The sequence below is a fragment of the Saimiri boliviensis genome, chromosome 15 (genome assembly GCF_048565385.1).
Source record: "Saimiri boliviensis isolate mSaiBol1 chromosome 15, mSaiBol1.pri, whole genome shotgun sequence".
Taxonomy (NCBI): Eukaryota; Metazoa; Chordata; class Mammalia; order Primates; family Cebidae; genus Saimiri; species Saimiri boliviensis.
Genome location: NC_133463.1, coordinates 82716614 through 82740021, shown reverse-complemented (window position 1 = coordinate 82740021; position 23408 = coordinate 82716614). Strand labels below are relative to the sequence as shown.

The following is a 23408-nucleotide window of genomic DNA, read 5'->3' as shown; positions in this document are numbered from 1 at the left end:
TTATGTATTATGAACACTTTTTTTTTAAACCTCTGTCTGCTTTCAGGTGGTTTGAAGTGTCCTGTTTGCAGCTTTGTATATGGCACCAAATGGGAGTTCAATAGGCACTTGAAGAACAAACATGGCTTGAAGGTGGTGGAAATTGATGGAGACCCCAAGTGGGAGGTAATTTTTTTTTAAGTATAGTATTAATCTTGACATTTCTAAAACAAATGACAAGCCAGGCAAGCCCAAATACTAGGTACAGACAGTCATTCCTCAGAACATTGCATTTTCTGGTGGGGAAACTTGTGAAACATTTTCACATTATGTCTCATGTCTGAAGGGTATAACTAGGTAAGGTCTGGGCCAAGCCTGTGAATTCTTGTGCTGGGTTGAATTAGACTCTTTTGTGAAAGTTTGTATTGGCCTCCTGGAGACTTCTACTTACATGAATCAGAAATCCCAAGTTTCAGATGTTGCATCTGAAAGAATGGAAGGCAGGGATTCTATTGTATTGTCATCCTCACCGAGAGAATTGGAAAAAGCTCCATTTCCTGATTCTAGGTCTTGCTCTCCTTCTGTGGAAGGTTCATGCTACTATTTGCCATCTTTGTTGTTTTTCCTTAGGAGTTGGAACCAGTCACCTGGCTGAAAAGACATCTTTATTACAAGAGCCAATGGCCATCTCTCTTTTTAGATACTAGGTATCACCTCCCCAGACTAACTGCAGTTACCTAAAACAGGTTTTCATTTTGGTCTGGACCATTCTTTGTTGCAGAGGGCTGTTCTGTGCCCTACAGGCTGTTTAGCTGCATTTCTGGCCTCTTCTCACTAGTTACTAGTAGCATCACCCCCCTGCCAACCCAGTCACCTATTGAGATGTCCAAAAATGTCTCCATTACATTGCCAGTGTTCAGTGTTTCCTGGAGGTAAAAATCACCCTCAGTTTATCTAAGGACAGAGCATCCAGGCGTTAGGAGAAGGCTTTTAAACAGAATCCACAACACTAAAAAAAATAATACATCATGACATGTGGGGATTATTCTGGAATGCAAGGGAAAGGTGGTCTCAGTGGAAGATAACATGTTAACGTAGTCCATTATAATATGAAACAGTCACCTTCATAGGTGCAGAAAAGGCATCTGACAAAATTCAGTGTTCACTGCAGGAAAAGAGTAAATAGAATTTGATGGATGCATCCTGAAGATGAAAAAAAAAATTGTGTCACCCAATGAAAAAAATTGTGTCGCCCATTTCTTACCAGCATCTTACTTCATTGAGAAACACTAGAGTGTTTGCACTAAAAGTCAGAAGCAGACAAAGGTGCCCGGTGGCTCTGCTGTTCTTTGACAGCACGTGAAGGCATCAATCAGTGTGGCTAGACCAGGCAAAGCAGATGGAGACCTAGAACTGGAAGGAAAGAAATAAAAGTATCTCTATATGCATATAATGGGAAGATATTTTCAGAATATCTAAAAGAATGAATGAAAAGCTAATACAAAGAGCAGCAGATTAAAAGGTCAGCATACAGCAGTTAGTAGCATAGATACATATATACCTGCACATATAATTGTGTATACACATGTGTATATATAAGAATATTTATATGCTTATGTATGCACACATATATACATATATAAATCAGTTACAGTGGAAACAAAATCCCTATTTGATACAGGAAACAAAACCAAGATAAATCTAGGCATAAATTTTATAAAAAATGTCCAAAATGTAAATATGGGAAACTATAAACATTCCTGAGAGAGACATAAACCTGGGAATACTCAATATCATAAAGATGTTAATTCCCCTGAGGGTAATTTACACAATATTTTTTCAGTGTAATATGATCTATTACATATTACATATAATCTAAATACCATTAGATTTTTTTTCTGGAGCTAATCAAGTTGATTTCTAAAGTTCATTTGGAAGACTAAGTACAATTAGCTAGGAAACCCTTGGGAATAACAACCGTAAGAGGAGAATCCTACCAGATATTAAAACATATTATGAAATCTCTATAACTAAGACAGTATGCATGAATAGATGGTCTAATGAAACAGAACGGAAAATTTAGAATAGACCCAGTGGTATGTGGAAATTTAGTATTGTTAAAGATGGTGTCTCTAGTTGGTAGGAGAAAGGTGAGCTTTTTGATAAGTGACATAGGAACACTAAATAGCTATCTGAAAAAAGATAAAATTGAATCTGTGTATTATAACTTATATAAAGTTATATGAGACAAATTTCAAAAGGATCAAATATTTAAATGTAAAAACAGTGATATTTTACAAATACTAGGAGAAAACAAAAGTGAATTCATCTATAAACTGAGAGTGTGGAGAACCTTTGTAACTATGATTCAAAATCCAGACTCAATAAGGAAAAAGTTTTTTAAAAAATTGACTGCATAGAAAAACTTTAAAAGTTTTACTGAAAAGAACTCATACACAAATAAAAAGATAAATGATAAGAACATTTTCAGTCATATCGTAGAAAAAAAATTAATATTTTTATAAAAGGCCTATAAAAGATAGTGATGAGAAAGCTCAACAACCCATTAGAAAAATGGGCGAGAGATAAGAAAGGTTCAGGGAAAAGGACTTGTAAATGACTTTGAAGATCTGAAAACATGATCAGCCTCACATAAGGAAATAAGCGTTCATTAAAATTAGCCTGGAATGGGCTTTCTCAACATCTAGCTTGACAGAAATCCAAAAGTTTGATATTTCTGCTGGAAAGGCTGTGGGGAAATCTGCTCCCATAAGTTGCTGGTAGGAATGTAAAATGGCCCAGCCCTATGAAGGGACTAGCAATATGTAACAAAATTACATATGAATTTCTTTATCTATTAACTAAATAATCCCACTGTTAGGAAACCATTCCAAAGTTTCATTAGGAAAAATGAGAAAAGGTATCTGCTTAAGGGTGGTCATTGCGGCACTATTGTTAATAGCATGTGGCTGGAAACAGCCCAGTGTCCATTAACTAGAAGTTCAGTGAGTATCTTATGGCACAATTACACTGCAGATGTTATGTGAAAAAAAGCGGTGAAGAAAAGTGTGTGCATGTGTGCTTTTGTGTGTGTGTGTGTGTGTGTGTGTGCGTGGTGTGTATGTGTATATATATATATATATATATTTAAAGTTGAAGGATAAATTTAAAACTTAAAAGAAGAGTATATATGGCAGATGAATGACATATTTACAGTGAAGTGGTTGGGGAAGAGAAGAGCTGAACTCAGTAACTTTAGAGTACAATGTTTTTACCAGACACTCTGAGGCTAAAGACAAAAAGAACCGTAGGTAAGTGTTGTGATCTAGTTAGTAATGTGTCGCTCACACTTTGTGTGTATAGTATGAATGAACAACAAATAAGTAAATATACTATAGATAGCAGAAGCCAAATTTGTCACTGTTGGAGGAAGAAGTTCCAAGTCAGCATAAGGACACAGCCAGAAGGAACCTCATTTCGCTGGGATATTCACATAAACTCCTTCCAAATATTTGTGAATTACAAAAGGCAAAAATAAGAACTTTACAGTGGAGGCATCACCTTCACCAAGCGATAGAGGTTGGCGTCATCAGTAATGAAGCATGCTGACATCATGTGTCACCTGACACAATGCCTGATACGATGTTATCAGATGAGAAGATGCTTCATCTCATCGTATTCTTAACTAAAATCTTCAACCTCAGTCTAATTATCAGAAACCATCGGACAAATCTAAATGAATGTGAGGTCTAATACCTCATCTATAGTTCTCAAAAGTGTCAAGGTCGTGAAAGATAAGGAAAGTCTGAGAAACTTTCACAGACAAGAGGAGACAGTGGAGGCATGATGGCTAAATGCGCTGTGCCATGCAGGATTGGATCCTGAAACAGAGAAAAGACATTGATGAGAAAACTGGAGGAATCTGGATAAAGACTATTGTTTAATTAGTAATAGTGTCCCAATGTTAATTTCTTGTTTTGATCATTGTGCCATGATTACAAAAGATGTTAAGATTAGGGGAGGTTGGGTAAAGGGTCTGCAGGAACTCTCTGTTGCAGCTCTTTATGACTTTGGAACTCTTGTGTAAGTCTAAAATTATTTCAAAGTAAAGTAGTTACAAAAAATTAGAAATGGGGTCATTTTATTTAGGGAAAGGAGGCAAAGAACAAGATGGAAGGGATACCCCTATTCTTGTTCTCTGCCTAACTGCTCAACATACCCTGCTGTGTAGATTTGACTCTGATTATATAAAATATTGTAAAAGTATTTTATATAATAATAAAAACAAACTTAAAAGCAAGTCTTAAACATTGTGAGTAAAATGAAATAAATGATTCTAACTGTATATCAAATTGGTGACATAACTACATAGAGAGGAACAATTTCAAGAGACTTCAAAACAGTTATTTGATTAGGATGTAACCTAAGGGCAAAACAAAAGCTGCAGTTTTCAAGTATTCTATTGTTGGTAGTAGGGATGATATTGTGATTCTGAGGCTGTTCCTAGTGTTTAATAATGACAGTGAAACACATAAAATATATTTCATTCTGTAAGTTTATAATGATATTTGGAAAAAACAATTCAGTCACCTTTGTAGAATGTTAGAGAAACAACTCTTTGTTTTGAAGGACATCGGCATAGGCAAGGACTTCATGACTAAAACACCAGAAGCATTGGCAACAATAGACAGAATAGACAAATGGGACCTAATTAAACTCCAGAGCTTCTGTACAGCAAAAGAAACAATCATTAGCATAAACTGGCAACCAACAGAATGGGAAAAAATTTTTGCAATCTTCCCATCTGACAAAGCACTAATATCCAGAATCCAAGAAAGAAAACAAACCCATCCAAAAGTGGGAGAAGGATATGAACAGACACTCAAAATAAGACATATATGAGGCCAAAAATCATATGAAAAAAATGCTCATCATCGCTGATTATTAGAGAAATGTAAATCAAAACTACATTAAGATACCACCTCTCACCACTTAGAATGGCAATCATTAAAGAATCTGGAGACGACAGATGCTGGAGAGGATGTGGAGATATAGGAACACTTTTACACTGTTGGCGACTATAAATTAGTTCAACCATTGTGGAAGACAGTGTGGAGCTTCCTCAAGGACCTAGGAATAGAAATTATATTTGACCCAGCAATCCCATTGCTGGGTATATACCCAAAGGATTATAAATCATTCTGTTATAAAGATACATGCACACGTATGTTCATAGAGTCACTCACTGTTTCCAATAGCAAAGACCTGGAACCAACCCAAATGCCCATCGATGATAGACTGGACAGGGAAAATGTGGCACATATACACCACGGAATACTATGCAACTGTAAAAAATGATGAGTTCATGTCTTTTGTAGGGACATGGATGAATCTGGAAACTATCATTCTCAGCAAACTGACACAAGAACAGAAAATCAAACACCGCATGTTCTCATAGGCGAGTGTTGAACAATGAGAACACATGGACACAGAGAGGGGAGCATCACACACTGGGGTCTGTTGTGGGGGGCCAATGGAGGGACAGTGAGGGAGTGAGGAGGTCAGGGAGGGATAACGAGAGAAATGCCAGATGTAGGTGATGGGGTATGGAGGCAGCAAACCGCATTGCCAAGTGTGTACCTATGCAACAATCCTGCATGTTCTTCACATGTACCCCAGAACCTAAAGCACAATTAAAAAAAAAAAAAAGAAAACTGGTAAATTAAGACCAAGAATTAAACAATTGTCCTACCTTTATTTTTTAATTTTTTGACAGCTAGGATCTGGCTACCCAGCCTGGCACGCTATGGAGCCTCCCTTCATAGCCTACTGCAACCTCGAACTCCTGGGCTCAAGCAGTTCTTTTACCTCAGGAGACAGTAGTCCTGTCTACTATCTTTCAAGTAGACAGGACTATAGGCAGGCACCACTATGCCTGGCTTATTTTTTGAAATTTTTTATAATAGAGACAAGATTTCTCTTTGTTGCCTAAGCTGGTCTCAAACTCCTGGCCTCAAGTGATCTTCCCACCCTGGCTTCCCAAAATACTGGGAATACAAGCATGAACCACCACACCCAGCCCTATAATACCTTTAAAAAATAAATAAATAAATAAACCCTATGTAAACATAACCAAACATTTGATGAGGGGAAGGTTTTTCTTTCGAACTATTTCAACTAACACAAGAAAAATTAGAATATTACCATGTTGCAACCTTCTCATGATGTCATGGATTTAGCAATGATCATCAGTTACTGCTGATATTACATTAAAGAGTCCACTGTCCAAAGTGTGTCTCCTGAAAGAACTGCCCGGTAAAACTCATGAAGCAAAAAGGAAACCTGAATTTAATTAAGCTTTATTATTTATATCCAGTGACCAGTTTACCAAAAAGGCTGTGGACGGAGGAATGTTGGTCAATTCCATGGGGATGCAATCAGTGAAAGTTAGATTGCTGACAGCTGTGTAAGGCAAACACCCTGCTGTCTTCAACAAATAAACTACAAGGGGAAAAACGCCAGAAATGGAGGAAGAGCTTATGGGTTTTAAGTCTTATGAGACATGTTAATCAGTTCTAATGTGTGAACCTTGTTTAGATTTGATTTGAACAAACCTAAAATATGAGATAATTGGGGAAATCTAAACATTATCTAGATCACTGATAATATTAAGGATTTATTGTGAAGTTTTTAAGTGCGACAGGAGCACTGTAGTTCTCTTTTGGATGAGTTTTATTTTTTAGAGATACACTGTGAAATATTTATAGGGGAAATAATGATTTCAGGATTTGCTTCAGAGTAATCCCAGGGCAGGGCATAGAGTGCGTGGGAACATAGGCCAAGAAAGACTGACCATGATTGATCATTGCTGAAACTGGTTAATGGATACGTGGAATTTATTAGATCAAACTGTCTTCTTTTGTGTGTTTAAAATTTTTTTATCTTTTTTTTAAGTAAGAAGTTTGGAGCCCTTTGAACCCTCTGTCACCTATAAACTGCTTGCCCTCAAGGCATTGTTTAACCCCCATGGCTCAGTGTTCTCATCTGTACAGAAGGCTAATAATCCTTGAGTGCTCAGAAGCACTGAGAAAAACCATATGTAAAATGCTGAGGTCTGAACCAGTCCCCTGGAGGCCTTGAGAAGATGGCAGCTGCTGTGATTATTGTGGATGTTGATGATGGTCACTTTTACATCTTCATCTATGCTAAAAGTCATCTACTGTTTCAATTATTAATATATACTGGAAGAATTTACTCTTCATTAACAAAATAGACATTCGAATGTCAATTACCAGTGTAAAACTCAGTCCATCTTGTCAGTCGGTGCTTTTATAAATGCATGCAGTAATGCCCGTCTCCCCTGAAGACCTTGCTTCCAGCAGATTCTAGCACCTTATGCAGAGCTGTAACCCAACAGAAATAGTTGACATAAGGCCAGGTAGTGGACTCCACACATGAGACGGTGAGCAGCCAGGAAACTGTGTGTGCCACCTGGCTCCCAGGAATGCCTTGCAAAGAGCACCACCCTTCCTGACAGCAATTACTGCATGCTTTCCCCAGAATGAGGAGAAACCTTTCAGCTTGCATCCTGTCCTTTCACAAGCTAAGGCATTGCCTGAATCTACTGTCGGCCAATCTGTTGTCTCATGGTACTGAGAACAAAATGTTCTTCTTTTTGTTCATTTATGCATTCATTTAATATTTTGGGGGTGTCTACTGTATGTCGGGATGGAAACACCTAAGTGGACTTGGCCAGTTGGCTGTGAAGGAATATTACATGGTATTCCGAACCTCTATGTAATTTACTGATCTGTGCTTATTGAGCATAACTTGACTCCTGTAAATTCTGTCAGAAGTCCTTTTTGTTCTTCTTCATTGGTGACATTCATGCATCTGGCATTAAAGTTTTGCTTGCACTCTCCACTCTGTCCAGAAAGAGATAATTATTAACATGTACTGTAAAATTTCTGTTCCACCTCTTCTCTCCTTGAGGCACGTGGTACCTGTGAATGCCACTTTTTTTTTTTTTTGAGACAGAGTTTCGCTCTTGTTATCCAGGTTGGAGTGCAATGGCGCGATCTCAGCTCACCGCAACCTCCGCCTCCTGGGTTCAGGCAATTCTCCTGCCTCAGCCTCCTGAGTAGCTGGTATTACAGGCACGCACCACCATGCCCAGCTAATTTTTTGTATTTTGAGTAGAGACGGGGTTTCACCATGTTGACCAGGATGGTCTCGATCTCTTGACCTCGTGATCCACTCCCCCTCGGCCTCCCAAAGTGCTGGGATTACAGGCTTGAGCCACCGCGCCTGGCCTGAACGCCACTTTAACTCCTCCTCCTCCTCTCACAAGTCCTGATTTTGTGCAAATATATTTCTTGTAGTCAGTTTTGTTTCTTACCTTCATGGAAGGATAAGAATGGCACACATAGCTAAGATTTGCCGAACTCTTACTCTGCCAGAACCTGTGCTTCCCACGTGCTGTGCCATCACTGGTCCTTTCGCTTCCACCATCAGCTGCCGTGTGGCTGTGCCCCTTCCTCTGTGTAATCACCGGCCCTACCCCATCCACCATTAGCTGCTCCTCTTCCTCTGTGTAATCACCCTCCCTACCCCATCCACCATCAGCTGCCCCATGGCTGTCCCTCTTCCTCTGTGTAATCACCCGCCCTACCCCATCCACCATTACCTGCTCCTCTTCCTCTGTGTAATCACCCGCCCTACCCCATCCACCATTAGCTGCTCCTCTTACTCTGTGTGATCACCCTCCCTACCCCATCCACCATCAGCTGCCCCATGGCTGTCCCTCTTCCTCTGTGTAATCACCCGCCCTACCCCATCCACCATCAGCTGCTCCTCTTCCTCTGTGTAATCACCCTCCCTACCCCATCCACCATCAGCTGCCCCATGGCTGTCCCTCTTCCTCTGTGTAATCACCACCCTACCCTGTCCACCATCAGCTGCCCCATGGCTGTGTCCCTTCCTCTGTGTAATCACCCACCCTACCCCCTACCCGACCACCATCATCTGTCCCGTGGCTGTCCCTCTTCCTCTGTGTAATCACCTGCCCTACCCTGTCCACCATGGCTGCCCTGTGGTTATGTCCCTTCCTCTGTGTAATCACCTCCCCTAACCCTTCCACCATCAGCTGCCCGGTGGCTGTGCCCCTTCCTCCATTGGCCACATGGCACCAGTCCCCAGGGTAAGGTGCAGATTAGAGGTAGTGTTGGTCACCTTGGGAGGAAACAGAGAAGCCGTTAGAAGAGTTGTATGCAAGAATATCTGAGCTAATTGTGAACAACATACATGCTCTGTTTCTCACCACAAAAAATGTACAGCAGAGGCTTTTTACCAAAGCTGGTTTTTAAAGGTCTTGGTCCTCACAAAGGTAAGTTTTCTCTTTCAAAAGTATAATTATGGGAGCAACTGGTTTCTCAGGGGTACCAGGTAAACAAGATGTCACAGTGTATTGCTTTCTTGTGTGCATTTGTTCTGTCTTAATACATTATCTTGGAACTTCTGGGAAATAGTTGATCTTTTAGGAGAAGACTTAGGTGTTATGTTTTTATTTAGGCAGCAACAGAAGCTCCTGAGGAGCCCTCCACCCAGTATCTCCACATCACAGAGGCGGAAGAAGACATTCAGGGGACACAGGCAGCTGTGGCCGCGCTCCAGGACCTGAGATACACCTCTGAGAGTGGTGAGGGGACCTGGTCTTCCTTTGTCGTCTCACAGCTGTGTTTCCTGGATGAGCTGAATGAATGCATTTGTGATGAATGGTGTCCATCAGGTGATCTGCTTCTGAATCCCTGGCCCAGCGTTCAGTCTGCAGAAGCAGTTTCATTGCCAGGCACCAGAGATCTCTGCCTCCAGAAATGCTCTAGAGCAGAGCCACAGCAGAGGGCAGGCCTTAGAACAGGGCCACAAGATTTCCCGACACCTTAGCACATTTAATTCTCAGAACAGCCTTGTGAGGGGAGTAGATCTGACTATTCTCACTTCATAGAGGTGGAAGGTTGCTGTTCACTGTTAATGATTGACTTATGGTTAATGGTTGTTAGTGCTTGGCTGAGGGTCACCCACTTTAGGATGTTGGAGGGAGCTCGTCCTGGAGTCTAGGTCTCCTAGCTTGTCACAGCATCGTCCCATTCCATGCTTCCTCAGGGACATCTATTCCAGGGCCTACAGGGACCAGGCAGGCAGTGGCAGGAGGTGGTGTGGGTTCAGTGGGTGGTAGAGAGCGGCAGAGACTGTGGCGTGCAGGGGTCACTTTGCAGACCTGCAAGGCCAGAATCGCTCCTTCCCAAGAGGCCCATCAGGATTTTTACATCAAATGTCATGATTGTCAAATGTTAGATTGAGGCGGGTGAATCATGAGGTCAGAAGTTTGAAACCAGCCTGACCAACATGGTGAAACCCAGGCATGGTGGTGCACACTTGTAATCCCTGCTACTCAGGAGGCTTATGCAGAACTGCTTGAACCCAGGACGCAGAGGTTCCTGTGAGCTGAGACTGTGCCATTGCACTCCAGTCTGTGTGACAGAACGAGATTCTGTCTCAAAAAAAAAAAAAAAAAAAAAAAAAAAAATTCACCACACCAGCCTAATGGCAGTTGGGGCATTATGCTTAGAAAACAGTTTTTCTTGATGCTCTTTTTAAACTATGAACAGAACACAAGTATCATACCGCAGCCCTGTACATATTTGGAGGGAAGAGGTCAAGCAAGTTCGGTTAAAGGGGAAGCATTAGGTGAAAAGAAATGGTGATAGGAAATAGGAGTCAGGAAGACACTATTTTTGCCCAGTTCTGAAATCCCCAAACTCCAGATCGTAAGGAAGCTGCACCGCAAACTCCTGTGGGCCAGTCGGTTTAGGGAAGGTTAATTGGCAGGGCTGTGTTCACTGCCTGTGCAGCTGCAGAGAATGCAGGAGGCGGCACCTTCACTTCTGCAGCCGGAAGAGTTGAGGCCCAGGCTGTTAAATGTGGCTCTCAGCATCGAGGTCTTGTCACAACTTGAGTTTCCTTCCGTGATGTTCAGTGACATCAATGATCGCTCAGGACCTGCAAGATGCAGCCTGTCTGTCTTCATCCCCTATGAGCATACACACACACACACACACACACACACACACACACACATGCACAAACACAGCCCTGCACACCACACACACACACACACGTGTACGAACACAGTCCCGCACACCACACACATACATGCACAAACGCAGCCCCGCACACCACATACACACACACATACACACACACACACTCTCACTCTCACTCTCAGGCTCACTCACACTGTCACTTCTCCTCAGGCCCTCCGATGGTGTCTCTTCCTAGCTGTTAATTGTGCAGCTGAAAAGGCCAGGCTCAGCTTCTTTGGCTCCTGCCTGGCCTTGTCTGTGTCTCTGGCCATCCCACCCCTGGGCTATGCTGCCCTCGGCCAGATCTACAGCTCTCAGAAGGAACACACACTCCAGTGCTCCCTGAGGTGTAGCCTGGGTTCTTCTCTATCACAGCCTTTTTCTGTCAAACTCATTCTCGTCTGCAGTACTCAGACTGCAGGCCACCTCCTGAGAATCCCCCTCACTTTCCTGTACTGTTCCCTAATTGCACTCCTGACATGGGACCTGCCAGGTACGGTCATGATTTGCTTACAGTCTGACTCAGGAGCCTGTGAGCCCTGAGAGGAGGTGGGGGGTGAGGGGGGAGGGTTAGGGCTTTGTTTTCTCATCAGGAGCAATAGTTCCCAGGGCTTGGTAAATGGTCATTGAGGGAGTCCATGGAAGTGGAATTAGAACCTTGCACGTTCAGAGTGATTGGTTGCAAAGTACATTTGCACCATTTCCCCGTAAGGTGCGTGTGTTTGGTGGGTGCCAGGGGATGCATTGTGAATGTAGCTGGCCACCGCCTCAGCCACCGGCATGTCCTACCTTCTGCGTGAGACACATTGAGTCACCTTTCTCTGATCTCTTATTGATTGACTCACATTGGAACATGGCCCACAAAAAGCTGCCCATGAGGATGAAAATGTTGGCAGAGACTGCATAATATTATGCTAAGGTGGAGATCAAGCAGTCATTTCTCTTTTAGTAAATTAATGATCAGGGTCAGGGTATGCTCAGGACGGCAGATGGCCTGGCAGATGGTGGGAGCAGGTGGGGATACTAAATAGCTACCCTGATGATACAGAGTCCAGTCTTTAGAGATGATTAAAATAGAACCTTCAGCTTCAGTTGGTTTGGAGTTCTAAAGCCCACTGGTTGAATAATTGAGACATCCTTGGATGTTTCGCCTATAACTTGTGGAATTTCTTGGCACACACTTTCACTGAGTCTGCCTGGCTGGCACTCCTCAGGAGTTCCACTTTGAGGGCAGCCTTGTGTCCCCACATTAGGACTCAGAGCATGTAGGTTCGAGTTCTGGCTTTGTGGTGCATCTGACCCAGTGGTCCAAATGAGGAATCTACAAAATAAAAATAACATCTCAATGTCCCATCCTCACAGGTTGCTTGGAGTTTTGAGATGTTCTTATGGAAAATGCTTTATAAGCTATCATGCACCAGACAGATTATTTCTATTTTCTATCCTCGGTGGAAACTTTACCAACTGTTAAAATGCAAAGTGTCTGATAATTAAGTCATCTTTTTTATCTGCTTATGTCTATCTATCTATTACCTCCTGCTTCATTTTACAAAAGATTTTAGCTGGCCTACACAAATACTTTAAAAGCAGAAAACAAGATTACAGAGAGCCAGTGCATCCTCTGGAGAAGGCGTCACCCAGGAGAACAGAGGAGCTGGTTTTGCATTCCATGTCCTGTAGCACCAGTGGCCTGAATGATGTCCTCTTTGTTTCTTCCTTTTAAGGCGACCGACTGGACCCCACGGCCGTGAACATCCTGCAGCAGATCATTGAGCTGGGTGCTGAGACCCACGATGCCACTGCCCTTGCCTCAGTGGTTGCCATGGCACCAGGGACAGTGACTGTGGTTAAACAGGTAGGGACCCTCCTTTTGTTGGTATTCATCCCTGTCTTATAGTCAGTTTCTCTCCTCCTCCATGTGTTTCTAAGTCTTTAACCTACCTGAGGTCGAACTTGGAATGAAATGGGTCTAGTCCCATGCCTTTTCTTATTCTACCTCAGATCTCATGGGAGTGCTTCTTCAGTAGCTCTATCTCTATACTGGGGTGATGTCAGGAAGTGTTTGGGGGAGAGGTGTAGTATATTTAAAAAGAAAAAATTCTGGAAAGTCTTCATTCATTTTCTTTCAAAGAATCCCAGAGTGAAATGAGCATGCTGTGTACCATTGAGACACATCTCTGGTGAAAACAACCCTCAGTGCCTAAGGCCCCATCAGTAAATTAAGCTAGTAGGATGCATGGGGGTTGCCAGAGAAGCCAGGAGGATGTCCTCATGGACTGGCTTTCCTACATAGTAAACCCCTGATCCAATCAACGCAGGGTACTGCTCTGGTTGGAAGAGATGATCAATTTGGGATAAAGATTGCTTCACTTAATTAATCCTTTATCTGCTTGGCTCATTTCCTTTTCTATCCTCAGTAGAGACTTTACCATCTGTTAAAATGCAAAGTGTCTGATAATTAGGTCATCTTTTTTATCTGCTTACGCCTATCTCTCTATCTGCTACCTCCTGCTTCATTTTACAAAAGATTTTAGCTGGCCTACACAAATACTTTAAAAGCAGAAAACAAAAACAGTAAATGCATCAAAACCAGGGAAATATGTAATCTGAAATCAGAGTTCAAGTTCACAGAGAAAATAGAAATGCAAACCATAGGGTTTCTCACAGTTAGCCCCTTGTATTGATTCATTTGGTATTTACTGAGTGCCTGCTATTGTCAGGCAGGGTTCTATTTGCTGGGGTCTAGGAGAGAACCAGTATCTGCCATCATGAGGGTTACTTTCCAGTGGGGAAAAGATAAAGCTCGAATAAACCAGTACGATGTAAAGGATGTCAGATGGTAAACAAATGCCAGGAGAAAAGTTAAGCAAGGGAAGCAGGAAAGGAGTGGGGTTTAGGAGTGTGGGTTGGGGTGATTTTGTAAAGGGTTGTTGGGAAAGATTTCTCTGACGTGTGAGGAGAGACCAGGAAGAGGTGTGTATTACTAGAGTTACCTGAAATTGACTAAATCTGCTGAATTTTTTTAACAGAAAAAATAAAGACATTGAACAGTTAACTCAGGAAAGAAGTTAGCTTTTCTTGGCACTAACAAACAAGATATTTCTTAATTAGGCACTCACATAGGGATGCCTGAGTGATGTGTCCCTGGTGACCTGATGAGCAAGAAGGGGACATCCCAGAGCTGTCTCCACAACTGTCCCCTGACTGTGCCGAGGACCCAATGCAAAGCATGAAATTCAGGCCAAGTTGTTCTATGGGGTATTCATACATTCTGGTTCAACTCTTAGGTTTCTTGATCTTCCAAGAAGACTTAGCATATCTAGATGAATGTTTGCATCGCGTGTCCTAAAATCCCTCCTCTGCAGTGTGGTTTCTCTCAGGAGTCGAGCTGGGAGAGTAGGCGGAGGATGTTTCTGTCTGTAGCAACCTGGTATCTGCGTTGGCTGAGAAAAGATTCATATGCTTCCAGGCTAAGTACCTTTGTAGCTTTTCTCGGTGTTTACTAGGTTGCAATCTTCAGATCGTCTTATAAATCTCTTCTGAAACTCCTCATTTGCATCTCGACATATGGAGTCCCCAGCTGGACCCGGTACTTTAGGAAGGGTCTCTCTGGGGTGGTATCAGGAGGACCTTGGATGTTTCATACACGTGAAATCCTTTTGAGAGTGCAGAAAGGTGCCTCTGACTGTGACTTGCATCTTCTTTCTAAGAACTAGATTGATTTGCTGCTGCTGGGGAACATGATTTATTGAGCCTCACAGGCAATGCAGTGATACATGAAGTCGCAGGGTTTGGGTTACAGCTTAGATATGCTTTGAGGCATTAGACTGACAACAACAACAAGGGATGAGGCAGATAAGCATCCGAAACGACCAGTGTCGACAAGCTGAATGTGTTTGCAGGAGCAGAAAACAGTGCCACCCTTCCAAGGAGCTCCTTTCTTATTGCAAACACAGCAAAGAGTGGTACTGTTTTACACAGAGAGTCGTGGGGAACTACATTTGGAAATGTTACCCAAGGAGGGGTAAGTCCTGGCCATTTCTTGTCTGCCTGGCCTCGCACCTTGCTCACGGTGGTAGAGAGGAGAGTGGGTGGACAGACTGATGGGGGGACAGACATTAAGCGCCACTCCTATAGCAAAGGAAATGAGGTGTTCCAGGCTCTCCCAGGTGAAATGGCACCCTGTGAATTCCATTGTCCTGTAGTTTAAATTAAAATATAGCTGTATTTATTAGAAAAGTTGGTTTCAACCTTTTTCTTTTAATTAAACTCTGGTTTAGGGTTTTTCGGTCAAGAAATTAAATACGCTTAATAAGTGTGCTGAAGCACTGAAACGTGAACCTTGGTGCACCATTTGGAAAGAGGAAAGCTTTTCCTCCTGTGGGAGGGACTTTGATGTTGGGGGCTTTCTCTTCCTCCAACCCAAAACATCACACAGAGTAGCGCTCAATAAACATTATGAAATAGAATCGACTGTGTTGGAGGTTTCAGTTCTTCAATTGTATACTATAAATCAGAATTGTCAGAAAAAAGCAAGAATGCCTCATAATACTCATAAAGTATCTGATGTGTACTGCAGAACAATGTTTCAAGTTACTATGCCATAGCATATTTTGAGATCTTTTTATATCTCTTTTATATACATCTTCCACAAGGCCAAAAACAAGACAAATTCAGCATTGTACGTAAGTTGCTCCTGGATGGTTAAAAATTTCAAAATGTATTTCTCATAAAAACCAATAGATATACACTCTTTATAAATTTTTTGATTTGCTAATGTTAATTGAAAATAATCTTACATATCAAAATCCATTAATAACTGAAAGTGATTAATCCCAAGTCTTTTGGGGTTTTCAGCTTCTGGGATGAGAGTAATGGCAGGGCTGATGGGTGGCTGGCAGTGCTGGAGAGAAGAGAGGTGTGAAAAATCTGTTTGCCTCTTGCTGTTTAAAGAGACAGGGAAAAGATTTTGCCCATAATTGAGACCATTTAAATTCTGTTGGATGCAGAAATGTGTCATCGATGACTTCTTGTCACTTTCTCTCTTTTCTTGAGTATCAGCATTAAAAATAGATTCATGGGGCCCAAGCATCTCCAAACAATCAGAATCATGCTTGCGCACCCTGCTCCAGCCTGGCAGAAGGGCCCAGATGAGAACTTGAGTGCAACTAAGTGTGTGTTTGTTAAACTTCACAGTTTTCATTAAATAAGGTGATTCATTTTATTGTCATTGTTAAATCTTGTGTTAAGGTTTTACGAGGAGGAAATGTGTATTTGATGAATAGAACTGCTTGACAAGGTAGATGGAAGACCTAGCTAGCTGTACAGGAAATGCTGTCATGAGCATCTCTGAGTCGAAATTAGTTAGTTAAATTGAAAGAAAAGAAAAACCGAAGAAAATAATAACAGCAACAAGCAACAGTCATTACTATTGGCTCGTGACTTAAATCACTCGTGGATGGTCTCATGGTCTAAATTTTATTTTAGACTCTAAGTAGCATTGTATTTATGGTTGACAGGCACTCACTTAGCAGGCATTTGCTGAGCAACACAGTATGTTCAGTCTCTGGTGTGTTAATTTACTGTTGCCACAGCCACAAATTACCACAAACATGGTTTAAAACATCACAAACTTATTAGCTTACAATTCTGGAGGTCAGAAGTCTGCAGTGGTTTCCTGTGCTAAAATCAAGATGTCGAGAGAGCTACAGTCTTTCTGGGAAGGATTGCTATCTTGCCTTTTTTGGCATTGAGAGGCCACCTGCATTCCCTGACCCAAGGCTCCCTTGCTCCATCCTCAGAGCCAGTAATGGCAGGTTAAGTTCTCACATCCACCCACTCTGACCTCTGCTTCCAGGGGCAAATTGCCAGTCTTCCTACTCCTTTTTTTTAAGGGTCCTTCTAATTACATTGGACCCACCAAAATTATCCAGGCCTATCCAGCTGGGATGGCATCTCCATCCCCATGTCCTTACTGTGATCACATCTGCACATTCTTCTTTATCATGTCAGGTAACATATTCGCAGGCCTCAAAGATGAGGATGTGGACATCCTTGGTTGAGGGGCATGGGCATTACTCTGCCCACCACATGGGCTATAGAATTAAGATACTTCCTGCTCTCAAGAAGCAGATAGTCTAATGAGGGAAATGATTTACTTTTTTCATACAACAAATACTCCTTGAGCTGCTTTTACTAACCAGGCACTGTTCTCAGGACTTGGGATATTTCAGTGAACAAATCAGATGAGTGATATGGCTGAGAAGCTTACGTTTTAATTAGGGGAGATAGCCAATCCACATACATATAATAAGTAAATTATAATAGTGTGTTCGCGGCAAAAGGTGCAATGGAAAAAAGAACAAGCAGAATGGGCCGAGAGTTCTGGAAAATGCAGACCTTAAACAGGCAGTTCCGATCAAGAGGGCTGAATGATTCAGGGAGGTGGTCCAGGGCCCCAGGAGCAATGAGGGGAGCACCAGGGGCTTGCCTACCATGGGCCTGGGTCTGGGGTGGGGGCAGGTGCTGAGCAGGGAGGGCTTTGTGAGTGTTTGGTGGGGGCAGGGCTCCAGGCAGCGGTGGGCACAGGAGCTAGTGGCCGGTGCCAGCTGGGTGACTGGAGGCAGAGGCAGGGGTGGGGGAAGAGGCCCTGCATAGAGTAATGACTTGCCTGGTATAACACGGGCCAGGGATTCCTGGTCTCTCCCTTCCACCTACTTGGAGTCCACCCAGCTTGTGGCCTTATGGCATGTCCCACAGCAGAATGTCCTTTTGCCATAAGCTTCCTGACCTGTGCTATCCTCTTAAAGTAATGTTGGCATTTTTAACAAATGACAATTTCTTGGTTCTTATAAATAGTGAACCTGCACTGAGCATTCCTGCCCTCGGACATTTAGCAGAACAATTGATGCCTGTCTAAGGCTGTCACTGACATTTGTCTTGGCCTCTGGTTCCTGGGCCCACTAAGCCAGCAACTGCACCATGCTCTTTCTTCTTTTCCTGGGAGCGTTTTAAGTAATCAGGACACCTTTGGATGACACAGCATCTTCCTTTTAAGAAGGTCAGGGTGATTGAACAGTTTGCCTTTATGATAATCTTGGGTCTTTCTGAGTTTTTTGTTTTTTAAGTTTGTGCTATTTTCACTGCTGAAGGTTTGTCCTAAACAGCAGATGGGGGTGCTGGGGCATTGTGGGGTGTCAGCCTCTGACGATGGGGGAGGGACAGCCTGTCTGGGAGTCGGGCTCCCAGTGAAGTGTTGTGAGTCGTTCGTCCATTGTGTTGCTTTTCAGTCCATGTGCTGTGTGAATGGCCAGCACACTCGCCTGTGTGCAAGAGCTTGCCTGATGCAGTCTGGTCCAGCACCATGCACTTTGCCAAGCCTGCTTCCCTGTGACTCGGCCACCATTCCTGCTTTACTGAGACCTGATACGAAAACATTGTATTTGTCAGAATTGCTCAAAGAAATAGAACTAGTAGGGTGTGTGTGTGTGTGTGTGTGTGTGTGTGTGTGTGTGTGTGTATAAAAGAAGGAATTGGCTAATTGGCTGATATGACTGGAGCTGACAAATCCCAGTGTCTGCTGTCAGCAAGCTGGGGACCCAAGAGAGCCAATGGTGTGACTCCAGTTTGACGACTGGCAGGCGTAAGACCCAGGAAGGGCCAGTGTTTCAGCTTGAGACCAAAGGCAGGAAAAACCAACGTCCCAGCTTGAAGGGTGTTGGAAGGAAGAATTCCCTCCTTTTCAAAAGGGGAGGGTCAACTTTTTTATTCTATTTAGGCCATCAACTGATTGAATTGGGCCCACCCACACTAAGGAGGGCCATTGGCCAGTTTAAATGTTAATCTCATCCAAAAACGCCATCACAGCCATAGCTTGAATAATGTGTGACCCAATGTCCGGGCACCCATGCCCAGTCAAGTTGACACATGTACTCATGTACAAATATGTTTCAGGATGTGAGTATATCTTTGTCAGTGAAAGGGTATTGTTTGCTTCAGAGGTGAAATTCTCAGTTTTCACAGAGACAATTTTGATGGACAGATTTCATGATGATTTAGTAGCTTCTAGAAAACATGTCCATTGGCAGGTCTATATTTCCATCAAGTTGAGATTTTGGTTTAAGGTTCAGGAATCAGCTCCATCCTGCATGTCCTTGAGAGAGTCATGCTGAGGACTGTGCCAGCACAGTGCACCAACCCCGAGGAGTCCTCCATGGAGCCCCAGCACTTCACTCAATCCTCCTGGCCATGGGCTAGCAAACCATTGTTGACGCTGGTCCCATGGGAATAGATATTCAGTAGGAACTAGTGTTAGCAGCACTCTACGTGGCAGGACCGTGTCTCTATCCACATGGAGTGTTTCTCCTACAGCCCAGGAGTCGGCTGCCCCTGGCTTACAAGCCTGGGGTGGGGAGGGGGTGTCACACGCACTGCCCGCCAGTTTTAGTGCCCCCGGGGTTGCCCCCACTCTTCCGTTGGCTGTTTTTCTGCAGTGTGCTAAGTGCTTCCACACTGTGTGTTGGGTCCTTAATGGGAAGGAGCAATTTGGACTGCAGGCACAGCACACAAGTATTCTGCCTTAATCTTGTTCAAAATCCCAAGTGTCCCTCCGACATGCTTTAACCACTGATCCAAACAAAACAAACAAAAAACCAAGCAGGAACCCTGGCTTTGCCCAAATCACCCCACCTTCTTCTCCCAACTGCTTCTACACAGCTTTTGCCACCTTCAGCCTTCAGGTGGGTCCCCGTGATGGTTGGTGGTGTTGGGAGAAGAACAGGCAGAGCCCTCACCCTGGGCTCAGCATACAGCCTGAAGTCTGAGAGGGAGTTTAAGTAGCAGTTATTGCTGGAAGACTTATGCTGTTGCCAGCCAGCATTGGAATTGCTATTTGTTATTTGCAGTTCATTATTTTTGCAAGAAAGGCCAATCTACTTCAGTGGAGACCACATATACCAGTTGCCTGTTTGCAAGGAAGTGCATGTCCAGTCTGTCATGTTTTAATTTAAGGGTCTGAGTAATGTGGTCCCCCAACCCCTTCCTCACTGCCTGTCTGGACAAGGGCTCCTGGTGGCGAGAAGCTGCTCTGCAGAAGGGATTTCTCAAGTGTAGCCTCTGGCTTGAGAGAATCCGGGTGCCCTGGGGGCCACCTGAAGGGAAGCTCAGACCAGCCTCCTCCCATTGGGTGGCAGATGTTGAACATTTCATAACTTATGGTGAAATAATGGGGAGGGGGCTTAGAAAGTGACTTACGTGAGGCTTCGAAATCTATTTTTAATTTTACTTTTAAAAATAAATGCTCTATTCTAGAAATGTGACTGTAACAACACAGCAAAAGCCCTGATGGAAGAATCCCACTGGTGCAAGATCCTCTTCTAACCCTTTACAGACTGTGGTGGAAGAGAGCCTGGCCATTGTCTTAAAGTGGGACCAAGATGAGATCTCTTCTCTAATCCTAGCCACAAAAGAATGAAGTCCATCCCAGTTTTTTAGTAGCCCTCCCTCTAAGCTCAAATAACTGGTGAGCTAATGGAATTTTCTTTTTTTTGTTCCCACAGAGGCACTTTTTTACTTCTACTATAAACAAGTCTCTCCCTAACTTCCACATGATTCTCGTGATGTAGATAAAAGAAGAGTCACTGGCTGGCTGGCTTTTCTCTTACTTTCCATTCCCCTTTCCCCTTCATAGCCTCTTTGCCTCTGCATGTATGGTACATTAAATAGCAGACTTGTATTCTCTTCACCATGATGGAACCCTACATCTTCAGTTGTATCATTTACTCCACTTTCCCATTAAACTTTTTCTGTCATTGTTATGGTTCATCTAAGGAATCAGATCCTTCCAAGAAGATTAAGAGTATGTATAATTTTAAAAGAATTGATAGTAACAGCAGTTTCCATCTGCCATAACTTCTTGTATTTTCTGTTATTCCTTACTGTATTTGAGTGTCACACCCACTCCATGCTTGCAGACTCTGTAGTGTAATGAGTCACGATGGATTCAAATGCCCGTGGAAGACCCAGGCAAGAGAACTGCATGTGTCCTCCGAGGGCAGTCAGATGGGTTGCATATCTCCAGGACCAAGAGCATATGCACCCAGCATGCTTCTTTGGCTTCAGATGATCTAATACTAGATTCTTAGGCATATGCTCAGGATTTCTAATAGACACCTATAATCCAGGTTTCACTTTATCTTTTAATTCCAAGTCCTTTTGATCTTTGTAAAATACTGAAGTTTCACTGATGACTTTGAGTTTTTTCCCTTTATTATAGCCTTTACCAAGACAACCTTTTCAGCTGCACACTTTGGTTGGTTGGTGAGGTCAGGCTCCTGCCTAATGAACTCTGCAGTGCAATTTATTTGATCTGGGGCTCTGCCAACTTTAATTGTATGAAGCTCCTAATTACACATGCAGGTAGCCTCTTAAAAGTGTTCTCATACTTCACATTCCTGATAGAACATTTGTTCTGTTGCTGCTCAATGGTGACCTTTAGCGTGTAGATTCAGAAACAAAAAGTTCATTCAGAATCTTGGCAATGGGCTACTCTCCTTGTCACTTAATGCCAACTCTTGTCCTTTGTAGGCCTTCCTTAGTTCTCCTGTAGTTGTTTGAACCTTTTCTTTTTCTTTGTCTTCACTAAAACTTCTTTGAGAGAAGTTTCTGGTATGACTTTGGATGGCTGCTACTCCACATTACATCCTCTCTCAAAGCTCTTTTATTACTTGCTGAGCTCTCTTACACCATCGTAGTTATGGAAAATTCCATTTCTTTGTGAAATGTTTAAAGTAAAAATAAGCCCCATGGTATATCTGTGGCTATATGAGAAATGGTCTGAAAATATAGAGAACAAAGGTTCGTCTCTATTTCATTATGGCCTTTTCCCCATACAAGCCATCCTAACCTGAGGATGCTCATCCATTGAGCTTTGCTTTTCTTACTTTTCCTAAGCCCCCATCTTTCTCCTATTATTCCCTAAGAAGCTGCAGCTTTGGTTGGTGCTATTTGCAGAATCCCACTTTATTTGAGTTTTAATACTGCTGAGTTTATTACTGTTTGCTTGGTGCCTGCTTCCTGACCCATGTCCTCAGTCAAGGCAGGTGGGTTTTAATTGATTTCTCCCCTCCAGGCAGCTTCACCCTGGGAAGTTGTCCTTGCTGGCTGAGATCACTTGGTCTATTTCAAGTTTGGGGCCAAGGCCAGGCTGTAATAGCCCTGACAGGAGGGAGCTAGAGCTGGCCTGCATATGGAGGAGAGTGATGAGGGCCCCTGTGGACTTGTCCTGCCCCAGACTGGTCCTTGTTCCTCATTCCCACCAGAACAGCAGTCTCCATCCTGGCCCGAGGAATTCCCCAAAACAGGAACTCTTGGCGTCCCCCTCCTTCCCACTCCTCCTATCTAGCTGGTGTCCCCACTTCGGGGAGGGCCTCTTGGCCACTCTGGTGTCTACGCCGGAACCTGGGAGGCCCTCTTGCCTCCTTGCCTCTCCCACCCCTACGTCTGCCCTGTCAGCACATGCGGTGGGCTCCTGCCTCACAAGGGGCCTCAAATCGTCCCTCTGGCTCCTGGCTGCCTCATTCATTTAAGCCCTTGCTACTCAAAATGCAGTCCCCGGGCCAGTGGTCAGCATCGGGGGCTTGTGAAAAATGCAGAGTCCCTGGCTCTACCCAGCCCTCCCAAACCAGGCTTTGTGTGTAACCAGCAGTGGGGGTGTCCTGCACACATTAGAATTTTAGAAGCCTAGGCCGGGCTCAGTGGCTCAAGCCTGTAATCCCAGCACTTTGGGAGGCTGAGGCGGGTGGATCACGAGGTCAGAGATCAAGACCATCCTGGTCAACATGGTGAAACCCCATCTCTACTAAAAATACAAAAAATTAGCTGGGCATGGTGGCACGTGCCCATAATCCCAGCTACTCAGGAGGCTGAGGCAGGAGAATTTCCTGAGCCCAGGAGGCGGAGGTTGCGGTGAGCCGAGATCGCGCCATTGCACTCCAGCCTGGTTAACAAAAGCGAAACTCTGTCTCAAAAAAAAAAAAGAATTTTTAGAAACCTGTTCTCAGTTGTCAGTCCCCCTCCCCTGGCTCACAGAGGATGCTCTTCTTTTTCCATCCTGCTGCTCAAAGATCCGGTTTTCACACAGAAGCCAGAGTGATCGCTTAGAAATATCATTACATTTAAAATCCTCCAATAATTCAGAAAGTCTCCAGTAAACTTAGAATAGAAGCTCACCATGGCCCACCAGGCCCGACAGCCAGGTACCCACCTTTCTCTCTCCACTTTCCTTCTTGC

General features: G+C 43.4%; 1 protein-coding gene across 4 annotated transcripts in view; it reads left to right on the top strand.

Annotated features, from left to right (window-relative positions):
* The window catches only part of ZFAT (zinc finger and AT-hook domain containing), a 225937-nt gene that overhangs the window by 184490 nt on the left and 18039 nt on the right, over window positions 1-23408 (top strand). For 3 of the 4 annotated variants that reach the window (XM_010344221.2, XM_003933686.4, XM_074387174.1), the window contains 3 exons: window positions 47-165; window positions 9550-9676; window positions 12845-12975. In XM_010344221.2, the coding sequence (XP_010342523.1) occupies window positions 47-165; window positions 9550-9676; window positions 12845-12975 (377 nt within the window). The remainder of the gene's footprint in view (window positions 1-46; window positions 166-9549; window positions 9677-12844; window positions 12976-23408) is intronic. The other variant, XM_074387175.1, reaches the window with a different exon arrangement.